This window comes from Rhinopithecus roxellana, chromosome 7 (assembly GCF_007565055.1).
Source record: "Rhinopithecus roxellana isolate Shanxi Qingling chromosome 7, ASM756505v1, whole genome shotgun sequence".
In the NCBI taxonomy this organism is placed as follows: domain Eukaryota; kingdom Metazoa; phylum Chordata; class Mammalia; order Primates; family Cercopithecidae; genus Rhinopithecus; species Rhinopithecus roxellana.
In genome coordinates this window covers 112,915,601-112,935,752 of record NC_044555.1, presented here as the reverse complement: position 1 = coordinate 112,935,752, position 20,152 = coordinate 112,915,601, and the positions used below count along the sequence as shown (strand labels likewise).

At 38.4% G+C, this 20,152-nt stretch overlaps 1 protein-coding gene across 3 annotated transcripts in view; it reads left to right on the top strand.

Annotated features, from left to right (window-relative positions):
* Window positions 1–20,152, top strand: part of ATP11C (ATPase phospholipid transporting 11C) — a 208,000-nt gene that overhangs the window by 97,273 nt on the left and 90,575 nt on the right. For all 3 annotated transcript variants that reach the window (XM_010388750.2, XM_010388751.2, XM_010388752.2), the window contains exons 2-4: window positions 9,114–9,233; window positions 16,100–16,189; window positions 18,917–18,997. In XM_010388750.2, the coding sequence (XP_010387052.2) occupies window positions 9,114–9,233; window positions 16,100–16,189; window positions 18,917–18,997 (291 nt within the window). The remainder of the gene's footprint in view (window positions 1–9,113; window positions 9,234–16,099; window positions 16,190–18,916; window positions 18,998–20,152) is intronic.

The following is a 20,152-nucleotide window of genomic DNA, read 5'->3' as shown; positions in this document are numbered from 1 at the left end:
CCCCGTCTCTACTAAAAATACAAAAATTAGCTGGGTGTGATGGCGGGCGCCTGTAATCCCAGCTATTCAGGAGGCTGAGGCAGGAGAATTGCTTGAACCCAGGAGTAGGAGGCTGCAGTCAGCCGAGATCGCACCATTGCACTCCAGCCTGGGTGACAAGAGTGCAACTCCGTCTCAAAGAAAATCTGGCCCCACTTTCCCCTGCTTCATTTTAGATCAGATTATTTGGTCAAGTCCCCTCCAAGTTACATATGAAGAAACCAATGCCAGGACTTCCCCAAGACACATACAGACCAATTGATGGTAGAAGGCTGTTAGGACCTCGATCTCCTGGTTTCTTGCCTCTCTTTATTAAGCTTTAGAAGCAAAAACACCCACCTAGGATCATAGCCAAATACTTAATTTTACCCATTTTTGGCATACATGGATAGAAATTGTCACAAATACAACAGTGATCTCACCTCATACCCTTGAGTGCTTTGCCAGTATAGCTGATTGTGAATACCATGTGTTTTTCCTACCAGTAGACTCTAGCATAGATGTAGCCCAGATATGTAGACATGTTTGCTGAGATAAGAGGTGTATTACCGTAGCATTGCCCAAAACATGCTGTATAGAATGTCATGTCACTGTAATTTCCTTGTGGGGAAAAAAGTTCTGTGGTCAAAAAATTTTGGGAAATGCTGACTTACACAAAGTTAAAAAAGGTTTCTTCAAGACTTTATGGAGCTTTTACTACATGGAGATGCATTGTGAATAGCCAGGAGGAGGGGTGGGCTTCCCCTTTCTCTAAGGAACCTCATTATTAACTTGTTCCATGTAATTCAGTCTGGGGAACATTGAGTGTGGTATCCTGATATTCTTGCCATTCATCTTACTGTGGCATTCCTAGTTGGCAGTACTCAAAGGCATATTAAAATTTAGCAATCTAAACAATTTTTATTTATATATAAGGCATTACTGAATATTTGTCATGCTCTTTTATGCTTCAATATCCAAGTTATACATTGCACTTCAAACGTCTTGCTAATTTATATAGTCTCTTTTAAGCATGTTTTAGGAATAATTACAATCAGATCATCTGTTATATTTATAGTGGCATCCAGTCTTTATAGTGCACAAAAGCTTCAAATTCAAAGCTTTGGGGAGAGGGAAGAGATGATGGAGAGACAGTGTCAGTAATTCCAGTGCAGTTCCCAAGCGCCTGTGTGCTCTGCCACAAAGGGAGAAACGAATTCCTGTTTTTACTGTCAGGGTGTCAGACCAACAGTTCCAAAATACTAACGGTATATGTTCTGGACAGCAGCCTCCATAAGCTCCTCGAGTGGCTCTCAGTTGTCATCAAACATGGCACTTGTCAGCCTCCCTGGCTAACTCTAGTCCTCTTCATGAACACTGAAGAACAGTGTTTTCAAAACCAAGCACTCTCTGCTAGTGGACCATAACTCATCCTGCCCTTTTAGGCAGGGGTAGCACCAAAATTTCCTGTGCCTCTTCTGTAGAGCCAGAAACTTTCTTGCTTTAAATAAAACATTTACATGTGGGTTATGTTGAGGACATTGCCTAGTTCCATGCTGGCCCAGTTGTTAGAGTTTTAATATTCCCATAGTTTAACATCTGCAAACCTCATCCTTTGTTCCTGCGAATAGTTTACAGTCATTTAAAGTGATTTCTGGGTGTTTCTGTTAATCCTGCTGTAAGCAATCTGTTACGTTATGTGCCCTTATTTTATAGATAAGGAAATGAGGCTCAGCTAAGTCATTTTCTCCAGGTCTCATTTTGAAGAAAAAAGAAAGGTATAAATAATATTTCTCAGAGTCATAACTGTCTTGCTTTCTCTGTCCCCTCCAGATTTTGCCCTGAAAGCCTTCCCTATAGGAAGAATGTTTTTTAAAGAGATAGAGTCTTACTCTGTTGCCCAGGCTGGAGTGCAGTGGTGATCATAGTTCACTGTAACCTTGAACTTCTGGGCTTAAGTGGTCCTCCTGCCTCAGGTTCCCTGGTAGGTAGGACTACAGGTGTGTGCCAGCATGCTCCGCTAATTAAATTTTTTTTTTTTTGGTAAAGACAGGGGTCTCACCGTGTTTGACCAGACTGGTCTGGAACTCTGGGCCTCAAGCAAAGCATTGGGATTACAGGTCCAAGCCACTGTGCCAGGTCCAGGAAGAATGCACCCCCTGCCCCAAAATCCCTTACATTCTTCATTTATTCAACTAAGCCATGCTCCACAATGGAAACTGGCTTTTTACCTACCTCTTTTGTTGGGGATGTTAAGAAAAGTTATAGCCTGGATGTGCTGTTTAAATTAATTACATTTACAGCTCGGGCAGTTTTTAAGCCAGTTTGCTTTTTGTATGGTATTTAACAGTTTACTTGGAAAAATGCATTCATTGTTTTTGCTGGACACACTCCAACTTATATTTGAACTGGCAGACCTTTCTAGAAAACTTATCACTTTTATAGTAATAACACTATCACTGAAAAAAGAAAGAAAACCCTGTTCAGGTCGTCAGACACCCGTTTTACGATATTTTTTCTTTTGCTCCAGCTAGAGTTTCTTATCTCTTCTTACACTGTAATAAAAATTCTTCTCTGGTGATCTAGAAAGTAATTTTTGGATGAGAATTTGTCTCTTCTAGGTAATGATACTGGTAAAGGCATTTTTCTCCCTAATATCCAGTGGCTTTTTTCCTTGTGATTGTTAGATGTTACTGTTGGCTGCTGAGATATAACTTTCTTACCTATGAGATATCTAAATAGTGAGAAAAATCTTCCATCCCTAAGGGACCTTTCCACATAAACCATCTGCTTAGGCCTTATATATATTCTTGCATATGTTTTTGAAGCTTGAATTTACAGTATTACAGTCACTCTCTCAGGGTGGGGAAACTCTGTATATAGTGAATACTTAGATTATGTCTCTTCCTCTTAAACTACAACTAAAAGTTCAATTCAACTTTCCTCAGAAGCTTATTGTTTAGCCCTACTTTTTATTGTGGTCCATTTATTGTAGGCAGGGATTAGAAAAGAACTTCCCAAGATGAGGAAAAATTACTGTGTGGTGTAAGATACTGATATTTTAAAATAATAATACCTTAAAATACAAAAGTTGCAAAGGCAAATCAGGTCTTTTGAGAAGAATAACAAAAAGATGTTAAATGGTGCAGTAATGGGGCTAAGGCTGCCAGAGTACTGCTTTGAGCTCTTAAGGAATAGACTGTTGTCTGATGCTTCCTTTGCTGCCTCCCATGGAAGTACAGGAACTAGGCAAGCCATAATTGGCTCACTTCCCAAGTTCTGGGAAACTTTACAAGGATCACTGGGGTTGGTACAAGTTGCTTGATAATCTGCAGCATTCTCTCTGAGATTTAGCTGCCATTGTGTTGCCAAATTTCTGCATGTCAGTATGCAGATGGTCCCATCTCTCCCTTCAGCCTCTGAGGTTTGTAATATATATTTTATTCTCCTCTTTTCAGCCAGGTTGAGTTTTGAGGTCTTGGGGCCTGCTTTATTCCTGCTTTTTATTTGCATGTATATTTTTATCCATTTCCTGAGGGTAATCATAAATGGTTAGCTGGATTGTCAGCCTCACCGCTCCTATCTTTAGAGTTAAGAATCTCCTTATTTAGAGTTTTAAATTTTGTTAAGTGTTTGGAATGAAAGACTGTGTGTAGAGATGGGTAGGGTGAAAGTGAAAGGGAACTTCTGAGGCTTTGTATACTTGCTAGTTAAATTTTTGTGCATATTGTCAGGCTTTGTGTTAGGAAAGATTCTGTTAATAAGGAAAGTTGAGTTGCTGAGACCCCAAAGGAACACTGCGAGTCGCAGGTTACTTCCTATAAATGGAAGAACCTGAATCGTTAAAAGATAAAATTCCTGCTAGAATCTTGAATCACAGAATGTTTACAGTATTTTTGATCCATCAACTTTCTACTAGCAATCCTTTAATGAAGCTGCATTTCAGTCTTTAGAGCCACAATTTCTGTAGCCCTGAAGTTCTTGGAGTAAGGGCATGGTGGGGGAAGGGTGATCAGCTTGGGAATACTTAGAATTGATTGTCCCTGGTGAAATTAAACTGCTCAGTGGATCACTTTGAGATAATGAAAGGTCCACTCTGAGCTTCCAAACAAGGCATTGCTCTTATCCAAATCCTCATGGTCAGTGCTTTTTCTTAAGCGTTGTGCGTGGTGATTTAGGTGTTTGTGTGAGGCCTAATGTCCATTTCCTATAGCAGTTTTTATTCAATTAAATGTGCTGCCATTGGGTAATGCCTAATTAGAGAAATCTTTGTGTTTAGCGATAAGCTTTGTGTATTCATTTGTCCTTTGGTCAGGTGTTTGAGAATTTCAGTAAATATGACCGTAATTAAGCTTTAAAGGCAGAACAACACAAAATTCCCCATCAATCTTGCTTCACTTCCTTTGGCAAAAGGAGGAGAGACAGCTTAATCACTTAAGTTGCAGTAAAAGCAAAATCTGAAAAGTGCAGTTTTAAGGATCATTTTAGAGTTATGATTGTAAATTACACATCAGGTTTATTCATCTTTGCTTGTTATAATGGAGTGGGCTTGGAAACCTCAGCAATTTGACCACCGAATACATTGTAGTTATTTTAACCAAGAAGCTTAATACACTGGAAATGTTGCCTGGAACTGTAGTGATCTCCTCCCGGTACCCCCACCCCTTCAGCCCTAGTATGAAAATGCTGACTTCTGGGAGCCTTTTAGTAGACATCTGAAATTTTGATGAAATGCTCTTTCAATTTTGAATTTGTTTGGCCTTTTTAAGACATTATGCTGTTCAAAAATATTCCTGCTTCAGAGAAGAAAAATAGCTTTGGGCTGGAGCGTGGAGAACCATTTTAAATCATCATTGCCAGGTCTTCAGATTTTAATAAATTTTTTTGTTCATTTTTGAGCCAATACTTTTATTTGCTGTGGTAGCTTACAGAAAGCAGTTCGATGACCAATAAAAATAATGCTGTAACTGCCAGGGATTACATCAGTTTTAAGATTATTTGCTGATAATTCAAGTAGCTTTGCATTATATCAGGGCCTGTAATTCTCATTATCAGTGATCTGAATAATTGATGGGAGATAACCGCATGCAAAATAAATTGTCAAAGGGAAATCTTACTTTGTGAGCAGCTTAAAATGGTTGGGTGGAACACTATTTGAGGGTTATTTGTGTTTTTAACCTTTGGAAAGCAAATTGTTTATTTAAATTAAAGAAATAGTGCAAGATTATGGCTGGCATACTAAAAACTTGTAGGATGTTGTTTAAGGACAATCACTGTTTGAAAGAGTCTGGCAGTAATTTTTTTTTTTTTTTTTTTTTTTTTTTGAGACGGAGTCTCGCTCTGTCGCCCAGGCTGGAGTGCAGTGGCCGGATCTCAGCTCACTGCAAGCTCCGCCTCCGGGGTTTACGCCATTCTCCTGCCTCAGCCTCCCGAGTAGCTGGGACTACAGGCGCCCGCCAACTCACCCGGCTAGTTTTTTGTATTTTTTAGTAGAGACGGGGTTTCACCGTGTTAGCCAGGATGGTCTCGATCTCCTGACCTCGTGATCCGCCCGTCTCGGCCTCCCAAAGTGCTGGGATTACAGGCTTGAGCCACCGCGCCCGGCCTGGCAGTAATTCTTAACTGTGCTTGCAAATTAGAGTTGTCACCTGGGGAGCTTCCAGAAAAATTAAGTATTAAATAAAAGAACAAGGCATCAGTATTGTATTTAAAGCTGTGACCAGGATTAGGAATCAAAGATCTATGGCTAACTGATAAATATAAGTCTTCTAGCACCTGGAAAGGATATAGAGGTAGGCTTTATTTCAGATCCTGTGCCAGCTTTTATAGTAACAGTCTTGTATTGAGGTATCTGTTTTTCTTTTTTCTTCAGTTCTTATCTAGTCAGGTCTGGAGGCAATCAAGGAACAAATTTTGTTTCCAATGTCTTTTCATTTTTTTTATGACTAGCAAAGACATAGGATTTTAAGATGGTGCCAGTTAAATGATTACTCTGTTAGCTTTTTTATTGAGAGGCCATTTTGGGGTATAAATTACTTGCTTTTTTTTTTTTTTTTTTTGACAGTATTCAGTTTATACTATGGAGGTATAAATTAGGAGTACAAAAGGTTGATTTTTATCTTGAGACAGAAATTTACATTGCTTTCTCTGTTAATTCATATATTGTAAACATTTTTAAATATTTGCCATACTTTATTATATAGTGTGATGTGTCATTAAAATAGAGTCAGTACCAGCATATTTCAAGTTTTAAGAAATGCTGTTCTTAAGGACAATTGAATGGGAAGCAGTTCAGCACAGGATGGACTCCTAATGAATTACAATTCATTATGAGGTGCCAGGAATCACACACTCTCACTCCAGACTACACTGCGTGCCATCCAAATGGGAATTTAAAAAATGATTTCTACTTAGCGTTTCTCTGCTTTGGCAAAGACACCTACATTATTCAAAATCACAGGAACTAACACCACTGTTTTAACACTCTATATTGGCAGCAGGTGGGCAGTTATGGTGACATTTACATGAGTTCAACATTGTTATTTTTTATGTGAACCAAATATTATTATACAGTTGCAGGAAATTCCACCAGACATTGCAGTCTCATCAGCTTTTAGGGTGAAACAGGCATGGAAAAGTCACCTACTTCATACTACCCCACCCCCAGTCTTCAGGCACTTCTCAACCCAAACCTGTTTAGGGTAAAGAGACTGCTATTTTGGAAAGTGCTCAGAAGTAGACATTCTGCTGCTTCTTTCAGGCTTCTGTTTCATCATCTAACAGCAATCACTGCTGGGATCTGCACACACAAAACCCCAAACCTGCATAGTAATTTCAATCCATTTTCTCCAATTTAATGGAGATAGAGGTCATTTAGGCCTTATTCAAAAAAGATCAGAGAGATAATGTATGAGGAAAGCTCTTAGTAAAACTGGAAATGTCATTCAAATGTAGGGAATTCATAAAAATATCAGTGTGCCTAAAAAAATTGTGTTGTGCTTTCTCCTTTTGTTCTTTGGCACAGAATGTAGAAGACAATTCAGTAGAAGACAATTCAGAATTGGGAAAGCACTAGTCCATTTTTGTTTTAAGTTAATCAGTGGTTGCTGTAGTTGAGGGGAAAAATATATATTGACAGCACACAACATATCCTACTTCACTGATTCTCTACCTCCTTTGCCTCTTCCCCTTTTCCACTTGTAGAATTAACTAAGAACTTGTATAAAAGGTAACTCTGCCTCATTTACTCTGCAGCCACTTCTTCCTTGTGTGAAAAACTAAACAGCCATATGAATATTAAATTAAAGGTTGCAAATTGCAATGTATACGTGAACTTGGCATTTTCTGTAATTCAAATTGGTACATTATAAGAGTCAGGTCTGTTGTGGAGACCACAGAGAGGCCTTAACCTGCAACAGAAGGTTGGAGCTGGGGTGAAGCCAGATAAACTATACATCTGGCAGATGCACACACTTTCACTTTTAAGTTTTACAAAATGGATATTATGGAAAATTTGGTGCTCTTATCAGTGAGCTATGTCAGAACCTGTATATTACAGTTGCAAACAGAGAAGTAAGCCCCTAAATCAAAGCTACCACTTGGTAAAGATACTGTTTACTGGTTTCCAGGAACTGTGTGAAAATTTACCTATGAATCATTTACTCTTAGCATGCGAAGGACCTTGGACAATCAGTTGTTCAAATGCCTTGTCTTTGGGCAGGCAGATAAATAACTAAGCTGTCCAGCATGGATACTTAACTGACTTTTTCCAGGTCTCCAGGGATCCCACAAATTCCCTTAGCACATGCCAGAGTAGCTTTCCAGAGTTATATACAGCCTGAATCTCTCTTCTACTTCAATTTGTCCCAGTTACTTTTTGCATGATTCCCTGCAAATTTCAAAGGCAATACCATAAGCTTAAGTGAAAACGCAAGGCAAAGAGGTTTTATCTATACTTTGGGGTGATTTTTAATTTTTAAACGAAGAAATAATTTTCTACATACCATCTACATAAGATGCACAAATTCAGACTGGAGTACTTCCAGACATTGTAGATAATTGGAAGACTGCAAGTTCTAAGTAGTCTTGCTTAAAATGATTACTTTGAGGGTGGGATTTATACCTTTGACCTTTAAATAGATCAGTGAAAGGAAGGAAAATCTTTGTGACTACATATATTAAAACATTTTAGTTGGGGAATTATATTTCTAAAAAATAATGGGAATATATAAATGGATATTGGTTTCTATCATACATCCTTTGACTTAAATATGTGGTAGTCTCAGATATGGTAATACAGTACCATAAAAGGAGACTGTCCCAAATTTATATAAGAAAAGGGTATTATCCTGATTTAAGCGAAGAGAGTGAGACCTCAGCAAAATTAAAGGGTGGGATGAAATAGAGCCCAGTCTTGAAACTTGTAGATTCAGTGAGTCTACTTATTAAACATGTAAAATGGGCATGAGAAATATATTGTGTGAAATGGAACTTTGCAACAATAAGACTCTGAGAGATTGCAAAATAAACTCTATCCTGTGAAGCCAAATAATTATAGTTTCTTTTTAGAAAAAGTTGATCATTTCTTCAGTAGGGGCAGCCATTCTATTTCTGGCCTTTACATTTACACACAATTATTTTACGTTTAGAAGTAATCTGCATTATGCTTTCTGTTCTCTAGTAAGGTAGTTGAAAGGTTGTCCTCAGTAGTTGCATAATAAATGAAATATTCCCAGTCCATTCTTATGAGTTAGTGTGTTGCTAGTGAAGGTTGTGGTTAAGATTCATTTGGGCTGTGGATGAAAGAAAAATGATTGGCAGTAAAAATATTGTTTCTCTAGGGTACTTTCTTTAATCATTTTAGAATTGCATTGTTGACCTCAGAACAGTTGGTTCAAACAGCACTTTTACTAATCTTTACTATGTCAGCAAGTAAGAGCTTAGTGGATTTTGAATTCCCTAACAAGGTTTTCTCCTCTCCCTACTGCTTTCTCCCCAGATTATAGCCCAACATGCTTAGACAAGAATCCTGGACTTGGTAGAAGCGTGGAGAAATGTGATGAAAAACTGAATTTTTCCCCTTTTCTCTTGGTCAGTGTGCTGGAGACGAGAAACGAGTTGGCACACGCACAGTGTTTGTTGGCAATCATCCAGTTTCGGAAACAGAAGCTTACGTTGCACAAAGATTTTGTGATAATAGAATAGTCTCATCTAAGGTAAGTTTTTGTTTTAACTCAATAGATGTTCATATAGTGAATCAGATAATGCATTTATTCTAATTTATGCTTCTGAGGAAACTGATGCATTTATATATGTGTACATGTATGTGTACATGGATCATATACCAGCTATAGTAACTATTCCTCTGAAAAACAGTTTATTTAAAAAATCACTTTGTCTTGTTATAGGTGAAATCCCTTGCCTTCCATTATGAGTCACAGTGCTTGTTGATTATGCATATTACTTTAAACCTTAAAGTGTGCTAAAAATACTAATTATTTACTTGTGCAAAGCTTCCTGAATTACTCTTGAATGGATGAACTAGGATATAAATGATTTGCATTCTTTTGGAGAGAGCTGTCCTGGAATGTCTTCATTTGCATTTCTTTCTAGTTCCCCTGCCAACCCCTCTACCTCCCATCCCACTTCTCAAGTATTAATACACTCCTTTGTCCCAAAGGGTGCATGCTGCTCAGTACAGTGCTTCACCTGTGATCTGTTAAGAGTTAAGTCACTGCAGCTGTGTCACCGTTTGACTACCTCTTTCTTCATCATAGTGTAGGACTAAGAGCATTGACCTGGAAGTTTGAACACCTGTATTTAAATCCTGGCCCAACCACTTACTAGTTGTGTCACCTTGGCTAAATTAATCGCCCTGATTCTAAATGTCCTCATTGGTGAAATGGGACTAATACTCTGTGAAACCACTTCTTATAGCTCCTAGTACCCAGTAGTCATCATTCTGCAAGTGTTACTTAGCTAGTCTTTACCTCTGGCTGACCAGGTTAGGTGCTAGGTTGGCCTACTGCCATCTCTTGTAGAATAGATCTTGAAGATTTTCCTCACTTCCTCATGTGCCCTGGCAAGGCAGAGATAAAAGTTGGTGACATTTGGTTCACTGTATACTTGTAATCACTTAGAACCTGAAACACAAAATTATGCCCTTCCTTACAAATATATGACATTTTGGTTTTCAAATATGCATTTAATTTCTCGTTTGGGTGGTGATACAGTAGTGATCATGTTTATCTGGGAGATTAACATGTAAAATACGGTCAGGACAGGTGAAAATTTTGTTGCCTAATGAACAGATCTTTCGGCCTATAGAACATTTTATTTTAGATAAAAATGTCTATTTCCTGTTAATCTTATACACTAGTGGCAGAAATGTTATTCTCTGCCAGAGGTTTACGTACTTGTGCCTAAAATAGTGAACAGTTCTTTTACTGGAAATTGCGACTCACCTTGTATCCAATTAAACGGTCTATAGTAGTCCTTTGATTCAGAATTGTGGACTTGTGGAGCTAAATGATCTTAAGAGGTTATCTTGTTCAACTCACTGACTTTACAGATGGAGAAACGAAGGCCAGAGAAATTTAGTAACATGGTCACCAAGGAGAGATAGTAATAAAACCAGGAGTAGAACTACTTTATAAGTTCTAGTTGCTCTGAATAAAGAGCCCTTTTTACATCATTGTGCTGTCTGGGTTCCTTCCTCATTTTTTTTCTTTCCTTTTGCATTGTGCTTGGCATGGGGCGACAACTCAAAAGCTAACTGCTATTGTTATTTGTGTTTCTGTGATTAGTATTACAATACTGAGTAGTACTATTGATTTCCTCAGATTCGTGTGTTTCGAATGTGTGGGATACTGTCTCCTAAATGGAGGCCTTCAGGTCTACTCCGAAAAGACGAACAATGCCATAATTGACTTTTTCTTCCTCACATTGTCTTGGCTGTTTGTATTTATACCAGAGTTTTTAAAAAGATTATTTTTTCAAAATATACCATTTATAGAATACATTAGCTGCCTTCCAACTTTGTAGCAAGTGTTGATTTTCTTTCTCCACCCTTCAGTCATAAAAATATCTTAATTGGACACTGCTTTTGTTTACAAATACCATTAGTAATGTGACATTATAAATGTTAAGGCAGGGAACACTGAAGACAAACATTTTGACCTACTTTAAATTTTATTTGCTTATAAAATTAATGCTTTTTAAATTTTTATTTAAAAAAATTTTTTTAGACAGAGTCTTGCTCTGTCGCCCAGGCTGGAGTGCAGTGGCACAATCTTGGCTCACTGCAAGCTCCGCCTCCTGGGCTCACGCCATTCTCCTGCCTCAGCCTCCTGAGTAGCTGGGACTACAGGTGTCCGCCACCGTGCCTGGCTAATGTTTTGTATTTTTAGTAGACACAGGGTTTCACCGTGTTACCCAGGATGGTCCCGATCTCTTGACCTCGTGATCCACCTGCCTCGGCCTCCCAAAGTGCTGGGATTACAGGCGTGAGCCACCGCGCCCGGCCTAATGCTTTTTTTTTTTTTTTTTAAATCTCCTGGGATCACAAATACTTTCTTTAGAAAAATTTGGCCTCTACAGCCTCACAAACTTTAATATGCTCTGCAGGGATTTTGGAAATCACCAGAATTTTGTAGCTGGTGCAAAACTTGGAAATTCCCTTCTTTAGCAAAAGGAGCGTTGATTGTACTCTGCTGTAAATTTTAGGATCTTTAGTTTCCATCATATTTACCTGTTGTGTGTTTCTTTTTCCTTTAAAATTTTTTAAGATTTTTTTTAGAAATTATTTTTTTTTTGTTTTGTATTTTTAGTAGAGACGGGGTTTCACCACGTTGGCCAGGCTGGTCACAAACTCCTGGCCTCAAGTAATCCCCCTGCCTCAGCCTCTGAAAGTACTGAGATTACAGAAGTGAGTCACTGCACCCCGCCCTTTGCCCAGCTTTTAATGGAGTTGATTTTTTTTTTTTCTTACTGTTTGAGTTCCTTATAGATTCTGGATATTAGTCCTTTGCCAGAATCATAATTCACAAATATTTTCTCCCATTCTATAGATTGTCTGTTTACTCTGTTGATTATTTCTTTTGCTGTGCAGCTTTTTAATTTGTTTAGTTTTGGTTTTTGGGCATTTGCTTTTTTGTCTTTGTCATCAATTACTTGCCTAGGCTAATGTCCAGAAAAGTTTTTCCTAAGTTTTCTTCAGGCAGTTGACTGCTAACTTTATTATTACTTTAAATATCTGCTACTTTATTTTTACCTTTTTCTCTTTCTTTTTTGCTGCTATTCAGACACATTAAAAGTTATTTGGAGTCTTAAGTTCCTCATCAGCATTTTTAATGCAAATCATCAGCATTTTTAATGATAAATTGGAAAGCTTGGCTAAAACAACTGGTAAAAACAAGTAAAGTTCTAAAGCCTCCTTTTGCTTAAATGAAATAATTGACTCTCAAAGCTGAGATTCTCTTCAACTTTCCTCCTTTGGGAAATTTGCTTAGTAAGTTTATAAGGTTTTGGTTTCAAATTAAATTAGATGATACATATTTGAGGCAGTGACCCACAACTTCTTCACGTAATTTCATCTTTAGTGACCACACTTGTGTACAGATTATTTAATCCACTACAAAGCATATATAAAATGCATTGTATGTACTGGGAAAGCTGGCGTTGTTTGTTTGTTTGTTTTGGAGACAGAGTCTCTCTGTCACCCAGGCTGGAATGCAGTGGCATGCGATCTCGGCTCACTGCAACCTCTGCCTCATGGGTTCAAGCGATTCTCCTGTCTCAGCCTCCCAAGTAGCTGGAATTACAGGCGTGAGTCGTCATGCCCAGCCCAAAGCTGGCGTTTTCTGTATAAGTAGTTTTAAACATGTTCTAAATGTCTGGGCTGCTTTTTAAGTTTATAGTTGCACTTAAAGATAGTATAAAAGAGGCCCGGTGCAGTGGCTCACACCTGTAATCCCAGCACTTCGGGAGGCTGAGGTGGGTGAAGTTCGAGACTAGCCTGGGAGATGGTTCAAAGGAAAACCCTGTATCTACAAAAAATACAAGAATTGGCTGGGCGCGGTGGTTCATGCCTGTAATCCCAGCACTTTGGGAAGCTGAGGTGGGCAGATTGCCTGAGCTCAGGAGTTTAAGACCAGCCTGACCAACATAGTGAAACTCTGTCTCTACTAAAAATATAAAAATTAGCCGGGTGTGGTGGCACGCGCCTGTAATTCCAGCTACTCGAGAGGCTGAGGCAGGAGAATCGCTTGAACCTGGGAGGGGGAGGTTGCAATGAGCTGAGATCACACCACTGCTCTCCAGCCTGGGTGACAGAGTGAGACTCTGTCTCCAAACAAACAAGCAACAACAACAAAAATTAGCCAGGCATGGTGGTGTGTCCCTGTAGTCCTAGCTACTCAGGAAGCTGAGGCGGGAAGATTGCTTGAGCCTGGGAGGCAGAGGCTCCAGTGAGCTGGGAACACGCTACTGCACTCCAGCTTGTGTGACAGTGTGAGACTGTTTCAATCAGTCAGTCAGTCAATCAATCAATCAATCAATCAATCAATAGTATTTACTGACGTCTCCAAGCAAGAACTAACTTGTAACAAAAACTGAATTCTCATTGTGTCTAAAAAACTGCTATACACATTTTCTTCTTGTGATTTAACTTTTTTTTTTTTTTTTGCCATAGAGGTCATGCTTGAGATAACATTGTTTTTTTTTGGTAGCAACTGACCAAGCTGGAGAGTCTACTTTTTAGATAAACAAGTTAATTTGAATAATTTGATGTATACGGCTATAACTCAATTTCACTTTTAGTTAGAAAACTCTAAAAAGTAGACTTCTCTTGGTCTGCATTAAAATCTTACATTTGTATTATAGTAAAAAAGATGTGCTAGAAACTAAGTTTACCTTTTAGGTAAACCAGTAGAGTAAATGGCTAGGGCCCAAGTTTTAATAAAGATTTCTTGTATACCTTCTGTGTGCTAAACTATCATCTAGCTATCGTTCTAGGCACTTGTGGTAAGGGAATTTACGACATGTTCCCTGATCTCATAATAGCTCATGACTTGATGAAGGAGAGAAGAGGGCAGTCATTTCCTATGAAGGGAATAATCAGAATTCCTCAAGGAAGCAGTTTATTTAATAAAACAGTGGTAAACTAACAGTTGGGACTTAAAAACGACAACAACAAAAGTATTCCCTTTTGATGTGTTTATATCACCTTTTACAGGTGACTCTGTCTGTAATGCTTATTTGATTAATTAAGAACTCTTTAATTTGGGAACAGAAGGGTAACATACCAGAAGCTCAACCATTAGCCTATTGTTGGAGTTTAGCTTATTGTTTTAGAAAGTTGATTTTAAATAATTGGGATAGTTAAAAATGCTGGTCTGACCTATGTCAGCTTCAAAGTGACTGGATCAGTGGTTTTGAGTGACTTCTATTTTTGGTCACAAGCTACCTTGGGAATCTCATAAAAAGCGTGGACTTCCTTCTCCCAAGTGATGCACATCCATGCACAATTCTGCATTTATTTTAAAATTATCTTCCCTAACATACTTCTTGGACTCCAGGGTAGAACATTTTCTAAGTTGGTTATTGGTTGTAATGCAGCTGTTCTACTGAATATACTTGCCTCTTTTTGTCTTTTTTCTCAGAGGATTCCCTAAATTTTGAGCCCATAAGCCTTTTTAAACTGAAAGGTTAGTAAATTCCCATATATTATGTCGTGCTCCACAACTTGGCTTTTCAGTCACCTCTTATTAAAGGATAAGTTCTCACATATTATACAGATAATTGGGATGGGCTTTGGTAATTGGTAATAGGTAAAAGTTTCATGCTAAATTGCACAAGGTCAGAAGACGAGAACTATTAGGCCAACTGTCAACCGCAGAACTCTCAAATGTAAATTTAGCTTTTTAGGTTAAGAAACCTTTCTTTCTTTCTAGTTTCTGGTCTTACTAGGTCATCTGAAAGATTCAACATTTTTTGGTTACTTTTAAATGATTCAGTCCGTGACCCTAAGGTTTCAGGGACAAAGTATGGTTGACAGTTGGCCTAAGAGTTCTCGTCTTCTGACCATGCGCAATTTAGCATGAAACTTTTACCTATTACCAATTACCAAAGCCCAGCCCAGAGTGGTATGTTGTTGATTAAAATGAAAGCCGTCCATGGCCCAGGGTTGTGTATACACCTTCCCAGCTGTCATGGAAATTGGAGGTACTCATAGGGGACAGAATGATTCACAGGGGTATCTGTTATGATCATCAAGACTCCAGAGGTTAGCTGAGCCAGAAATTAATGTGTTCATTCATTCCTCCAAATTATTTATTTATTTCTTTTTGAGTCAGGGTCTTGCTTTGTCTCCCAGGCTGGAGTGCAGTGGCACCATCTCGGCTCACTGCATCCTCCGCCTCCTGGGTTCAAGTGATTCTCGTGCCTCAGCCTCTCAAGTAGCTGTGACTACAGGCATGCACCACCATGTCCAGCTAAGTGTTGTATTTTTAGTAGAGGTGGGGTTTCACAATGTTGCCCAGGCTTTGTTTTTTTTTTTTTTGTTTTTTTTTTTTTGAGACGGAGTCTCGTTCTTGTTCTCTTGCCTAGACTGGAGTGCAGTAGTGAGATCTCAACTGACTGCAACCTCCATCTCCCAGGTTTAAGTGGTTCTCCTGTCTCAGCCGCCCAAGTAGCTGGGATTACAGTGTGTGCCACCACATCTGGTTGACTTTTGTATCTTTAGTAGAGGCGGCGTTTCGCCATGTTGGCCAGGCTGGTCTTGACCTCCTAACCTCAGGTGATCTGCCTGCCTTGGCCTCCTAAAGTGCTGAAATTACAGGTGTGAGCCACTGTGCCTGGCCATCCAAATAATTTATTGTCTGCCTTGTACCAGGCACTGTGCTGAGTGTTGGGAAAATGTCTCTAAATATATGCTTATGTATATGTGTGAGATTTGGATTTCAAAATGTTGGACATACTAAATATCACTTTATATGATAATGTGGACTCAAAATCCATCATTACTATTAAGATTTTTCAAGTTTCTTTCATAACAGTGTTCTTTTTTCTTCCTCCCTTACAGTATACACTTTGGAATTTTCTCCCAAAGAATCTGTTTGAACAGTTCAGAAGAATTGCAAATTTTTATTTTCTCATAATTTTCCTTGTACAGGTAAGAGCTCCTTAAACAGCCACTTAACTTTTAGAAACTTTAAACAAATTTTCAGTCTATTTCTAACCTTAAAATGCCGTGTAATTAAAAAAAGACATTCCAGAGCTTATTATAATATGACTTCTTAAAGTAGAAACATAACATTTAAAGATTATCATTTTATATATTTCTAAAGTTACATTTTTACTAGAAAACCTGTTGAGATTTTATTTCATTGTTACTTTCTTTGAAATTTTATGGATATCATATCTTTGCTCATCCTAGGACGACGTGTATTGTGTACTATTAAATGAAATGGAATATATCAAAATTGAAAATAGTTCAAACTAGTAGTTTTATTTTGTTACATACCAGTTTCAGTCTAATTGGAAACTTCTCACTCATCTTCCTGATTACCATTTTTGCTCTCCCTCATTCATTTACTCACCTTAAGGGTGAGAGCCTAGTTAGATCAATCTGCCTCTCTCTATTCTTTCTACTGTTTTGTGTTTTAAATTTTAGACAGTTTAAATTGCATCTTCCATCTTTAAATCTGTAAGCTATTAAAATCTTTTCGTCTCCATAATTACCCCTGATAATTTTACTACATTAAAGGTACTTTTTTCCTCATTTCATTTTTTAAACGAAGCAGGAAAATCCCATTGAAATTGCTCAAGGCCGGGCGCGGTGGCTCAAGCCTGTAATCCCAGCACTTTGGGAGGCTGAGACGGGCGGATCACGAGGTCAGGAGATCGAGACCATCCTGGCTAACACGGTGAAACCCCGTCTCTACTTAAAAAAAAAAAAAAAAAAAAAAAAAAAAAACAAAAAACTAGCCGGGCGAGGTGGCAGGCACCTGTAGTCCCAGCCACTCAGGAGGCTGAGGCAGGAGAATGGCGTAAACCCAGGAGGCGGAGCTTGCAGTGAGCTGAGATCCGGTCACTGCACTCCAGCCTGGGCGACAGAGCGAGACTCCGTCTCAAAAAAAAAAAAAAAAAAAAAAAAAAAAGAAATTGCTCAAATTCCCTGTTGATGCTAAGTGCTTCTGTTTACCCACTTTGAGGCTTTCAGTAAATGGTACTGTAATTGAATTTAGCCTTGCTACTTAAAATCAGTCTGGGATATAATATGGGCAAGAGCCTATTTTAATCCTGAATGATGGAAGATTTGAAAAGGAGCTCCTCTGGATCCATGGTCAGATTTCTTACAGATATAGAATAAACTACCTAGAGGATTCTGCTTGAAAGAATCATTCTACTTGGTGGGCAGCGCATTTCATTTCAGTTCAGCAAACGTGTACCACTCATCCACCTACTGTGTGCTGTGCAGTAGGACAGATAACAAAAATGGTAGCAGGTACAATGAAGATCAAGATATAGCTTTTATCCTCTTAAGGAATTTATGCTATAGCTGAGAAGACCAGTCACATAACAGTCATGTATTCACTTAATGTAGTAAAGCCATTCAAGAAGCATGAACAGAATGCTTTGTGTATACAGTGTAAGTTATCATTTTTTTCTACCCAAGAGGAATTTGAGAAGGCTTCAGAGAATAGATCCTATCTGAACGGAGCCTTTAAGGATTAGAAGGGGTTTACCTGGTGGAGAATGCTGAACTGGTATTTCAGGGATAGGGAGGAGATTGCCTAAAGTCACAGAGCCATGTAGAAGCCTTGCATACATGGAAGTATATGTTGTATCTACAACACAGGGTGTATGGTAGAGGCAGGCTTGGTTGAGGGTTGGAGATGAGAGTCAACGAGTTGGGAGGGCAGATTGAACTCAAGATCATCCTTAAATCTAGTTCTCTTTCAGTATTTCCTGTCTCAGTGAATGACAACATCCACCTAGACATGCTAACCTGATACTTGGAAGACACCTTTAATAAGCACTTATATCTAACTGTTGCCATTTTTGCCTCCTAAATATTTATAGAACTTTTTTCCATGCCTGCCACTAATACTCTAGTCCAAGCCATCATCTTTCACCTAGATTACAGCAATAGCCTCCTAAATAGACTCCCTGCCTTCACTCTTGTTCCCTGTCTAATTCATCTTCCACAGAGCAGTGAGAATGATCTTTTCAAAATGCACTTCTGTTCATGTGACCTTTCCTTGCTTAAAACTTTCAAGGATTTCCTGCTATTTGTGGGATAAAGAATGAGCAGCTTACTTTGGCCTAGAGGGCCCTGCACAGTCTGGCTCCTGCCTCCTTTTCCAGCCCCATCTCACACCACACTCCCTCTTGCAACTGGCTTCCTTTATTTCTAGAGACCTGCATATACTGTTCACTGTGCCTAGAAAACTACCTTTTGTCTAGTTAACTCCTGTTTACCCTTCAGACCTCAGAATCTACACACTTGTTTTACTGTCTGATTTTTCCTATAAGCTGCCAGCTACGTGAAGGCAGGGACTTGTCTCCATCTTGTTTAAAGCAGTATCTTTAGAGCTTGGCTGATAATAGCACAAGGGCTGACAGAATGGTGCTCAGCAAATAGGTGGTAAGTGAATGGATATATTTCAATAAAGGGATTAATCCAAGCTGGGATAAAAACTATGCTTGAATTTAGGATTGTTTCTTAAACTAACTGCCATGTAGTTTGCTTTTGTTTTAATGAAAATTAATATTTACCCTACTACTGGAATGTGTTTTATCTATGTTTCTGTTTGAAATGTTTGCAGCATGTAAGTGCTGCATATGAGTTAATGACAAATTTTCATTTTACTTTCAATTTAATTTGTTTACCTAGGTCACAGTAGACACACCAACTAGCCCAGTTACCAGTGGACTTCCACTTTTCTTTGTTATAACTGTTACAGCCATCAAGCAGGTAAATTTCTTCTTTACACTCACACCTGCATTTCAGTCCAGGCTTGTTGGAATTGCATTGTCAGAGGCTCTTTTTCATATTTATATACAGTGGGTAGTATCTGTTATGGATTTATTTTATATTTGGTTCCTCTTGAAAACCTATTAAAATGATAGTAAGGCACATCCTTCATGTATTTCCTTGTTTCCTCTTCAGTATCTGTGTGTGTGGGTGTAAACATTAAAGAAAGAGCAGGTAAAAGGTACAGCCCAGTCAGGAAATAGGAGGTAGATTTTTGATGCACATTAATTGTTTCACTGTGGTATGTCTGTGTGAAAAACTCCTATTTTTATGGATTTTTTAAATTGTTTATGACTGTAGCGAGAACTTAAGGGAAGAATACTTTAATTTTCTTGTTTTTTCCTTATACTGCTTCAGAGGGTAGTAGGTAGAGGGGACATTTCCTGTTTTTTGTCAGAGCTGATAGACTGCCACAGATTGTGATATATGGATGTCTTTGAAGTATTTTGAACATTTTGTATGCTAGTATGTTTGAAAAATTCCAGATGAAAATGGAAACAGGAAATTGGAGCATGTTTTGTGTCAGTCCACAGCATCTGACTATTTGCAAACATACTTTTAGATGTTACTTAACAAAGTACTTTTAAAAAGGATACCAAAGAAGCTTGCAAAACAAAGCTCTTCTTAGCAGTATTGGGAACAAGATTACCTTTCCTCATGGGGTTATCTGGTCTTACATCTTGCCTACCAGGAACTATAAGAATATTTTATCAAGTCTTCAGTTGCAAAATAAAGACTTTTGGAATGTTCTTTTCCTTAGACTGGTAGGATTATTTTCTTTAACATCATAAAATTGCTGGTTCCAAGAATAGCATGTGTGGTTTTCAAAGGTTTTTTTACTGATTCATTCTACTCCCAATACTGGTTCATGTTAGGGCCTTTATTTCTTCACCAGCATCACAAAATGTACTCTATAAAGTGATAGCCTAGCATTGTCATAAAGAGGACAGAAGAAGAATGGATATAGCACCTGAGGGGAAAAAAGTGGGGGGAGGCAATGAAGAGATTTTTCAAACAGTTGTATTTGAAAAGGTACAGACATTATTACAACGAAAAAAAGGCAAAGGTATATAAAAAAGGAGAGGAGGTCATGCT